Here is a 10,435-nt window from a genome sequence, read left to right as displayed (position 1 = left end):
TAAAGTTGCTATCTCCTCTCTCTGTGCTGGGTAATAATCTTACAGTGTAGAGTATTACCCCCACTATCGAGTGTGCAAGGTTATAACTCGATATACCTACACAGTGTGAGTATTACTCTGCATCCTGAGTGCTAGATTATAACCCTACATACCCGTATAATGCAAAAAAAAATTCGTCATTTAATTTCAAACATCACCAATTTCTAATACAATTTTATTATCCTTTAAAATTTTAGTATCAACATTATGTCACATTAAATATAATTATTACTCCTTATACTATTATTGATCTAAATATTAATATAGCTTATATTAGTATTAGCTCTCTTTTTCTAGTATTAAAATTAAAGTAGTTATACATATTCCACCCTTATTACACAAGTGAGCAAAGCCTTGGAAACCATTGTACATAAAAAATTGCTACAACACAAACAGAATAAATTGTACAGAAGGGGAAACAGTAATCTGTAATAACACATTTATAATGATTTTCTCAGGCAAATTGGGCAAACCATTTGCTCACCTATGGGTTTTCTTTCCAGAATCTCACAGACCTGTCATTGCCACATGTAACAAACGCTGCCTCCGCTGGCGAGTGTTCTAGCCACCTCGGTGCACCTATGTGGTTAGATGGCCACCTTGCTACCTTTTCTGCAGTGAGAGCATCCCAAGTAACAACCTGAAACCAACCATATTTCAGCCAAACCTATTATGAGAACATGTAACAATTTAATTGTCTGTGGAGTGAGTACTGACCTCATTGTTAGGTTCATCAACTGATAAAATGAATTCCTCTGTTTCATTGAAGACAGCCTGCAAAGCAAACCAGTTGGGAAGACGTGGGTATTCAATCAATTTATACAAGACAGGTCGCTGTCAGCGACAGCCTGGATACAATCTCTATGACAGACTCAAGGCAGCACTTCAAATTCATTGTTGCTAAATGCTAATTGTGATCTAATCTGATATTCTGCTCGCACCAAAAGCAATCGGTTCATTTTTTGCATTCTTTTAAATTACATTTTGTATAAGATATTCAGGTGTAGATTGACATTCTCTACTATACAAATAACTGAGAAAAAATTGTTGCAGTGACCAGTGTCATAAGAGCATGTTGAAACCATGAGAACCATTTGAATGGAATATTGTTAATGTAAATTGAACTGTTCTAAATGTTCATGTCACTTAGGTTCATGTATCATTCAAACTGAATGATATTATGAATAATTTGTAGAGTGGCAACTGGCAAGCATAGGACTATAGGAGATATCTCAATATTACACAAGGGGATCGTTATTATCAAAACATACAAGCACTAAATTTAAAGCTTTAATGATAATAAAACTTGTAGAAAAGAACTGGATTTTATTGATGGAATAAGAGACAATATTTACCAAAGTATTTGTTTCTGGGAGGGAACAAATACTACTGAGAACATGATGGATTCGCATAAAATCAATATAATCAAAGTGAATGTGCTATGATAACCAACCTGGCAACGCAACTGTGTGTGAACTGCACCAAGATATTGTTTGACAAGTTTTCCAGTGCCAACTTCCCACAACTTTATAGAAGAATCCTTTCCACAAGATAGAATAAACCTAGAAGGTTAAAGTTTTGAGATGCTTATATAAGCAAAAGGATGACTATAATTTATAAATAAGATTATCTGTTAGTAGAGGTTAATAGAATGAAATATCTTACACACCCCAAAAAAACTATACCTTTGGTCCTTTGTGAAACTTGCACTTGTGGCCTCTGTTGACCCATGTGCCCCAAGTATGGGCCGGACACACTGTGCAGTCACTCCATCCCATACGCGAATAGAACCATCTTTGGAAGCTGTCACATACATGCTGCCATTAGAGGAATAGCGCACCTACACCAGAAGATGGAGTTCTCAACAAAGAACAGGAAATACCAGGTTATCATTATGAGATCGTGGTGCACTCTATCAAGATTTGGACTTTTGGAGGCAAAAGAAGAAACAAACATGCCTGGTTGATGGCAGCATTAGCCTTTAGCTCTTGCAAATTTGCTGATAAGTAACACTGGAAAGTATTGATATCATATAGATGTGCAATGGGATGATCGGTCCCTGTAAATAGGTTGTAATACATCTGTCATTCATTTTAATGGAAAGCAGAACTCACCTCAGAACTATTACAAAATACCAAAAATTTATTTTCATACTGTGCTCTGTTTAAATCCAGATGGCACTAGAATGCGTTATATAATAAATACATCTTGAAAATATTTTTCCTATCAAAGATAACAACGCAAATGTCCACGACAAACAAGTGTCAACATCTCATGTTTTTATCACTAAATATCAGCCTCGGTAAGAATTAGAGTTTAGAGTGGGAGTATGTTAATATACATATGCAGAGTTTTGAACAGTAAGAATTGGAGTTTTTATTACTAAATGGGATGCTACATCACCGATCAATTGCTGCAGGATTTCACCCTTTTATCATCAACTACATAGAAGCAGCTTTGTGGATAATCAGTTATCCAAGAACTACCACAACAAAAAAGAAATATTATCAGAGTCAAGCTTCTGTCAGGTAGAACATGGACAACCCTGTCCTTACTAGGTAAACCAGGCCAATTCACCCAAGGGTTAGTCATAACCTGGGACAAAAATTTCTCACAATATAATTGCAATTTCCCATGTTGAGGCAATTAATGGAATTTAGCACAAGGATTGTGAAAATAATAGAGAAAAAGATAGCAGAAACAAGTACCAGCCAAGAGATATTCCCCAGAAGGATGAAAACATACAGATCTCACATTATGAGTATCCTGTTTTCACAAAAGAATCAAAATGAACTTGTCCTTTCATTTGGTTATAGCAAGCAATAACTCGATCACACAGAACATCAAACTAATGAACAAGTTAATATAAATTAGAGGTTGTCAGAACCTGAATAACTCTAAAAGCTCTCCTAGCAACTGTCTTCGAAAAATCAAAAAACCTGAAAAGAAACTATCAGATATAGATGATTATGTATAATACAAGTATTGTAAAAGAATATTAGGACAGATTTAAAAATGGAACTTATACTAGGTTTAAGCAGAGATAGCCTCACAAGCACAAAAAGTAAAATCTTAATATGAAATCAGACAAGAACGTATAGACAACATGCGAATAAAATGAACAATCTTAGTAATTAGGGATGAATATGCTAGAGTGAAGCTACCACCCATTCAAACAGCCCAACACATAAGATCCACTGGTCTAGGTAATATGTCTATACATGTTCTCACAGGATACATACTTAATGGTGTGATCCTTTGACCCCGATATCAATATAGTATTTTGAGGATGGAAATCCAGGTCATTGATAGGCTGCAAAGCATCAAAACCCTTGAATATTAGACATGATATACTCACAAAAGAACATGTTAATTGATGATCTATCACATCTAATAGTGCCATTACCAGTATTTACAAAAAGCTTTAGTAGAATTCAAGTACCTGTAGGTGGTCATAAAATGTTCGGATAACAGGCCGAACAAGGCCATCTCTTACATCTCCAAGCATCATTTGCTTAATTTTTGAAATCTGTAAAAAAGATAGAAATATTAAAGAGAAGGTAAGAGGATGGAATGGCGTAAGGGTATTATAAATGATGAGTGGACTGTACCTCAAGAAGGTAGTGGATGGAATATGGTAAATGTATGAGAGGCAATGAGTGGACTGTACCTCAAACAGCTTGATCGATGTGTCTGCACTACCAGTTGCAACAAATCTACCATCGGGACTAAATCTCGCACATCTGGCAACATTCTGTACAGAAGAATAAATCACATAAAACTTCAATACATTAAATGCTGCAATATCTAGAGACATCATTAATTGAAGGTTTGAAAAATTACATATGCCAAGTGCACAACTGTATATAGTAACATCTGAATGATGAAAATAATTGTAATTAAGCCTTCTCTTTAATATAAAATAAACACAAAAATAAAGAGAACAGAAAAAAAAAATTGATGCCACAAAAGACCTTACAGCTTCAAAAAAGTTCAAGAAATCCCTCGAATTTAAGAAAATTGATGCCAACTAATTTCAGCAGCCTATGAAAATCTATGAAAGGCGACTACGAGATAAATCCAAGGAAGAAAGCTCAGAAGACCTGTTAACATTCAAACATTAACATTCAAACATATCAACTTGCAGGGACACCAAAGAACATAACAGGTTTGCCAGTTGTTGCGTAGAAGGACCTAGCTACCAAATTATGTCATCTCAAGGGCCTAGATAGTTAAGAATAAAAGGTAATAAAAAAAAACGGGTAAGAACTGATAAACATTCATTTTGATACCTTATGCTCTGAAACATGTCTTGTCTCATGCTTAGGGAAACTCTTTGATGAACCTTTAGTATCCTGCACAGCACTGATTTGATAATTACATTAGCCAAAAAAGAAAAACCTACATGCAGGCAATATCTTAGAAGTAGAAAATGATGCATTAAGGGCTAAAGGTAACATGGTCTTATCATAATGTTAGGACGCCAATTTTGGCAACATTAATGACTATGACATGGGTTTGAGTTTGCAACAGAGAGAAAAGCCAACTGACCTGAAATCTACAGAACTGGTTGGAACATGTACGGAGCCATATCCTGCCGATATCCCTGCAACGGAATCAAAGATAGCACCAGAAGGAATTCCTCTCGAGGCCTCATCTCTCTCCACAGCAAGACCCTGTTGACACCTCAGAATCTAGCATCTCCAAGAACCCTAATAAGCTAAATAGACTAGAGTAGAAGATTTCAAATTGCAACCGTAATAAAGTGCAGACCTTGGCAACAAGTTCAAGAAGCTTGTTTGGAGGGGCTTCCGTGCTCAAGGGCGTCATTGTCGCCGACGCAACTGCATTCGCAGCCTGTGTGTAAGTCAAAAGTAATAGCCAAGGAATCAGATGAAGCAAAAATAAACCCCCAGAATAAAGAAGACGGAGGAATAGGATAAGGGGTATTGCCTGACTGAGATTGTTGTCGCGAAGGTGGGCAACGATAAGGGCATTAACCTGGCGAAGGAGCTTCCCCTCATTAAGCGTTAGCTCTAGACCGGCCTCCATTCCTCAAAGCCACCGGGGACCGAGTGGATCCGGTGCTTCCCCCGCAGTGACCAGTGTAAAAATGGATCTAAAAAAAAGAAAAAAAAAATCCAATCTTTTACTACGAATTGAAGGCAAAACAAGCAATTCGAGCGGGTCTATTGAAACCGAAACCCTAGCTCTTAAACCTCCGTTATGTTTATAATTCTCCGCTATTAGGAGCGAGCACTAGTAAAATACTAAAATAAAAGGAAAAATATGATACAGCTAACAGCTGATATATATATATATATATATATATATATATATATATTCGAAGGCACTGTAGGCTTCTCTTTGAGCGCCTAAAATTCTGGTTAGTTCCTTTTATTAAAAAAAATTATAATACCAACATTTTTTAAGGAATAATTACACACATATTCCACCATTTTTTACCTTTAATTTGTAAATATTATGTGATCATCACATGATCAACTTTACATGATAGTTTCAAACGCTCTGAACGAAACATTTGCATCAAAAAGTTCTTAAATTTTGACTTTTTAAAAATATAAATGCATATATTTTTTACATAGAAGACGCGCCTAAGAAATCCATCTTGTTATTTTAAATATGTCAACCCACTCTAAACACTAATTAGATCCAATCTCCCATTTCGAAATAGTTCTAATTGGGGTGGAAACAATCACAAATAGTAGGTTATAATTAGATATAAAATATCGAGAAGACCAACAACTGACCAATACAGACACATTAAAAAAAAATGGAGGAGGTTATATTTGCTTCAAGTTGTCCTTATTACAGGTAACAAATAATCCAACCTGAATGAATTATTACTATCCCAGAAAAAGTGATCATGACAAAAACTCACGGTTATCTCTGTTTCTAGTGCCTGGAATATTGATGGATAAAATGCTCTCCCTCCAGAACATTATGGGAGCTTTAAACAGTAAAGAATTTCTACAAATTCTTAACTAAAGTTTGGAAGATCGAACACTACAACATCCATTCTAGTATTCTCACAAATGGCATCACATCTTCCACCTTGTATCAGGTAAACCGTAACAGGTTCAGATAAACCAATAATGCGCTTCCTGATCAGGCCATTGGTTGCTCCAATATTTCCTGATTGCAGAATCTTTAAGGAGTACTCAATGCCATGCAAATCAGAACTCTCAATGGAAACATATAGTTTCAGAGCTCTTCAGATTTAGCACACAGTCGTTCTGAAAATTTTACAGAGAGAAGGTATGTTAAATTTTTTTTTTTAAAAAAGCACTAAATGGGAAATGGAATATCAAAATATAGAACAGGATTTGCATATGATTAGAAAATGTCCGTACTCATATATTCATAGGCTACTATCATCGTGGTGCCCCATGCTGACATGCTGAAAAACCTTGGACCTAGTCCTCTATATAAACCCTTCCATCCATCCTCAGCAATCAATCTTTGAACAACTTCTCTTGCAGTCTGTCTCTTCTGATTATCCATAACCTACATACCAACAAAAGAGAAGCTTGAATAAAAGGCAAAGTAATTGTTGGCAAGTAATAACACAATATAAGAAGACATTGATAGTCAATGTGAAGAGAAACTAATGGCACTGCAAATCATTAAAAAAAAAAGTGGCCCTTGTATGCAAGCAATTTAAAAGAAATAAATACAAGAGAGGTAGAGTTGCATATCTTGACTGGAAATAAATGTCATATAAGGCAAGTCGAATGATGTTTGTAAAGGAAAAAGGGTTTGATGCTCAGGATACCAAGAAAGCACGTGCAGAATAACAACTCAAGAACTTTGCTGTAAGTGATTCAACTGTGAAGTATACCACTACCTAGATCACTAAAACTTCTATTGACTTGTGTTATTCATTACTTCATCACAAGAAACTTAGAAGTATACACAATACCTGCAATCGAGTCTTGATCGTATCTATGGGTGTTGTGATACATGATGCCACTGCACCAGCAATAACTCCACCTGTAGCCTGAACACCAACAATTTTCCACTGGCTAGGAACATCTTCACTATCACGACTGTGGCCTAAAAGCCTGCTCAAGACATTAAGAGCATTATGTTGTAAAGCTTGTCATTTGCAAAAATCTGAGGCTCCAGAATTTCATTTGTCTTTAAGAGTAATGCTTCAGGTAGATGCTGAGGTAGGTTTTTTATATTGTTGACTTGAATAATACCTCATTCAAGTTTCTATCAGTTGAAATATAAAATATTTGCTTAATGCAAGGAAACACGATTAAAAAAAACAATCTAGGTTCCTACCAATAAAATGCTAGTGTATTTTATGTCTAAAAAATGTAACTCAATATACTTTGGCCATCTATAACCATGACATCTCCTTGCATGAAATTCTACCTCCACCACTTGCCAACAAAACCACAAGATTTGTTTAGGTATTCTGAATCAATGCATAAACAATGTCACGTTTGCAGAGAGCATAATCATAAATTTAGCATATCAATAAAGTATGAATCAGTAAGGCGATTACATGATAAGTGAATTTGCTTTAAAATCAAATGCCTGCAATAGAAGGTTGATAAGACTTTAGAATATTCAACATTAACATAAAGAAATGCAATATGTTTTGAAATAAGAACCATGTGTTACAACAAGCTTGATATATTTGACAACATCAAATAGACGCTTCAGCACAAACTGAAGGATTAATAATTTCATAACAATTTCAACTATGCATATCTATCCTCTGGTCATTTTATATTTATTAGAAAAGGTAATTCTAACCTCCAGATAATTCGTTGACTAGACCCATAACTAGCCCACCATACAGCACTAGATGGAGAATATGTCATTACAGACAGGCCAAATCCTCGGTACAGTCCCCGAATTCCTTCAGCCTTTAGAATTTTACGAACAACATCCAGTCCACCATTATACTTTGCATGACCAGAGTATCCTTGCACCATCAACTTTTGGCTAACCTAACAAAAGCGACTAGATTACCAAAAGCAAGAACGTCCAAGAATGATCTTTTTCTTTTTCATAATAATCAACTTATTAGCTCAATTAACCGCAACATCTTCAAGAACTAATAGGGCGATCTTTTCAAATAATAAAGAATCATTTGAGGGCATTTATTGTCCCAAAAAGTACATTTGAATAATACAGAAAATAATTTCAGAGCCCCCTATAAAATAAATATGACAAGGCCCAAAAACCTTGGAAGGATTATAGTTGTAAACAATGCTACATCTTATGCTTAGATTTTGTAACCAGAATAATAATTAGTGCGAAAGAATAAACAAAGAGGAAGAATAGTTCATAGCAGGACTATATCTTTATATCTGGATGGTTTAAACATGCCATGATGCCAACCATTTGGTCTTATCCATAATTAAGTAAAAACTTGACAACATTGTCTAAACCAATCCTTATCAGAGTAAAAGACTCCAATAGCTCTAATTTCGATGATTTTCAAGAAAAAAAAATAAAACTAACTCATAACAAATTAAAAACTAACAATAATCCAACTCATACCACATCGATAGGAACAAATACAGACTGCGAGCAGAGAGATGCTGACATGCCTGCAATGCCATTAGCAACAGCAGCCTGCACAGGCTCGGACAAATTAAAGGGATTAACCATTTTAAGCGAAGCCGCTTTGATTGTTTCCAGAGAAGTAAGGAATATGATCCTGGCAGGAATAGCACCGGTGATAACTGTGCCAAACCCCCTATATAGACCACGGATGCCATCAACCGCAAGAATATTTCTGAAAGCAGAAAATGCATTCTTCTGCACAGCATCCCCTGAAGCAACCTGCATCCTTGTCTTAATTACAGAGATTGGGTACAGAGCCACAGTGACACCACTAAAGATGCCAGCTCCTACGACATACAACTTAGTTTTGTCAAGCCTGCAAGACAGAATTAGATCTTACTCTGATGAGATATGGACTAACTTTTCGATATTATTGAGATAAATAACATGCAATGATTCCCAAAAAATTGGTCTTGATATCAACACTGGACTGGGGAAAAGTAAGAACAATTCATATCTTTTCCTTTTATTACATTGCCATGGAATGGGATATACATAAAGTAATGGGAAAACTATATTTTATCCTTCTATGGTTAGGTCTAAATTACTTCACCTCATATAATTTCATTTGTACTCCTTTATAGTTATATTCAAACTAAAACTATTATTTTTTTCTATCATATTCAATTAATTTACAAGTTGAAATTAAAGATACTCATTAGAGATAAAATTATAGATAATTAGATAAGTTTTTTTAACACATCTAAAATAATACAGTTCAGATTTCAAATGATAAACATATGACAAATATATTAAATATATGTATGTTTTTGTCATATCTTTGTGCTATGAAATTCGATCAATATTAGTCTAGATATATTGAAAAGCTTATTCAATTATCTATAATTTTTGTGACTAATGAGTATCTTTATACTTGACTTAGGTCAAAAAAAAGTAACAATTTTAGGGGATAAAGTAACACAAATAAAAAAAGATGGGTGAATGAATTTAGTCCTAACCGCACAAGAGGGTAAAATGTGATTTCTCCTAAAATAATTACTTTGCTTCTGCTTATTGGTGGATTTATTTTTCTTCTCCTATCTACCTCGAATGATCTTTCTTCCCTTCCTTTCAAATCAAAATCGTGATAGAACTCCAATTTATGTCTTGCTTTCTTGAAGATGTAAAGAGAATTGGGACCAAAAATGATTCCAGATTGAATAAAGATTAAAATGGAAACCCTAGAAGGAATCTAAAAAGGAATAAAAGGCACAGGGGATCCCATCTGATCGTCAGACAATTAATGGCAATAAAATGCCTAACCACTGTAATGGAATAGAAATTGCTAAATAAGGGAATGCAAATCTAGAAATACGCTGAACTCCATAGAAGGGATAGCAAACGTGACGAGATCAATAAACATTAGAAAGCGCATAATTAAGGTAAGGTTTAAAACAGAAAGATCATACAAAGAACAACCATGCAGGTCCAAGAACTCGGAGCAAGGACCACAATTGCCAAATAAAGATCATACACAAAGAAGAAGAAGAAGGATGAGTCTCATACTTGTCCCAGTTGATCTCGGTCTGGTCGAAAGATGGGACCTTGGGACGAGGAACCTCCTCCCTCGAATCCATGGCGCCTCCTCCGAGCTGCGAGTTGGGAATTAGAAGGGAAGGCCTCGAATCGCCTCCTCGGCTTCCACCGGAGATCAAAACCCAGGAAATCAAAAGAGCTCTTCTTAGTCGAAGATCGAGAGGCGGCGGCGACAAGGCAACGAATCGGAGTAGCCCCACTCGTCTTTTTCTTAAGCCCAAAGAAAAAGGAACCGCTGGGTGTGAAGTAT

The 10,435-nt window shown here is 35.6% G+C and overlaps 2 protein-coding genes across 4 annotated transcripts; both read right to left on the bottom strand.

The window, feature by feature from the left end:
* Positions 1-307: 307 nt before the first annotated feature.
* On the bottom strand, positions 308-5,330 carry LOC140795880 (cleavage stimulation factor subunit 50). 2 transcript variants are annotated; one of them, XM_073148653.1, is made up of 14 exons: positions 4,993-5,330; positions 4,813-4,896; positions 4,591-4,715; positions 4,332-4,404; positions 3,710-3,793; positions 3,482-3,568; positions 3,282-3,352; positions 2,927-2,978; positions 2,748-2,805; positions 1,998-2,098; positions 1,725-1,879; positions 1,493-1,601; positions 757-813; positions 308-679 (listed from the first exon to the last, which is right to left on the bottom strand). In XM_073148653.1, the coding sequence occupies exons 1-14, from the start codon at positions 5,089-5,091 to the stop codon at positions 524-526; spliced, it is 1,311 nt and encodes a 436-aa protein (XP_073004754.1). In that variant the 5' UTR covers positions 5,092-5,330; the 3' UTR covers positions 308-523. The 2 variants fall into 2 exon arrangements, with proteins under 2 accessions (XP_073004754.1, XP_073004753.1); XM_073148652.1 differs by having other exon boundaries at positions 4,591-4,733; positions 4,993-5,246.
* Positions 5,331-5,823: 493 nt separating this feature from the next.
* LOC140797034 (uncharacterized) lies at positions 5,824-10,398 on the bottom strand. Of its 2 annotated transcripts, none has more exons than XM_073150301.1 (6): positions 10,156-10,398; positions 8,584-8,965; positions 7,831-8,027; positions 6,983-7,124; positions 6,414-6,567; positions 5,824-6,296 (listed from the first exon to the last, which is right to left on the bottom strand). In XM_073150301.1, the coding sequence occupies exons 1-6, from the start codon at positions 10,224-10,226 to the stop codon at positions 6,265-6,267; spliced, it is 978 nt and encodes a 325-aa protein (XP_073006402.1). In that variant the 5' UTR covers positions 10,227-10,398; the 3' UTR covers positions 5,824-6,264. The 2 variants fall into 2 exon arrangements, with proteins under 2 accessions (XP_073006402.1, XP_073006403.1); XM_073150302.1 differs by having other exon boundaries at positions 7,831-8,022; positions 10,156-10,280.
* Between the last annotated feature and the right edge of the window lie 37 nt (positions 10,399-10,435).

This window comes from Typha latifolia, chromosome 10 (assembly GCF_019914945.1).
Source record: "Typha latifolia isolate L0001 chromosome 10, TyphaL0001v2, whole genome shotgun sequence".
NCBI classification, from domain to species: domain Eukaryota; kingdom Viridiplantae; phylum Streptophyta; class Magnoliopsida; order Poales; family Typhaceae; genus Typha; species Typha latifolia.
Note: the sequence above shows the minus strand (reverse complement) of the source record. Positions and strands in the feature narration are given on the sequence as shown.

Bases quoted from the DNA above. Each gene is read 5' to 3' on its own strand.
- LOC140795880 (XM_073148652.1), bottom strand. From the start codon at position 5,091: ATGGAGGCCGGTCTAGAGCTAACGCTTAATGAGGGGAAGCTCCTTCGC. The intron at 4,897-4,992 runs GCAATACCCCTT...ACTTACACACAG, and splicing joins GCGACAACAATCTCAGTCAG to GCTGCGAATGCAGTTGCGTC. The intron at 3,794-4,331 runs GTATCAAAATGA...TCTTCTGTACAG, and splicing joins GACATGTTTCAGAGCATAAG to AATGTTGCCAGATGTGCGAG.
- LOC140797034 (XM_073150301.1), bottom strand. From the start codon at position 10,226: ATGGATTCGAGGGAGGAGGTTCCTCGTCCCAAGGTCCCATCTTTCGAC. The intron at 7,125-7,830 runs GTTAGAATTACC...TGTCTTGAGCAG, and splicing joins AGTCAACGAATTATCTGGAG to GCTTTTAGGCCACAGTCGTG. The intron at 6,568-6,982 runs GTATTGTGTATA...GTTGGTATGTAG, and splicing joins CGATCAAGACTCGATTGCAG to GTTATGGATAATCAGAAGAG.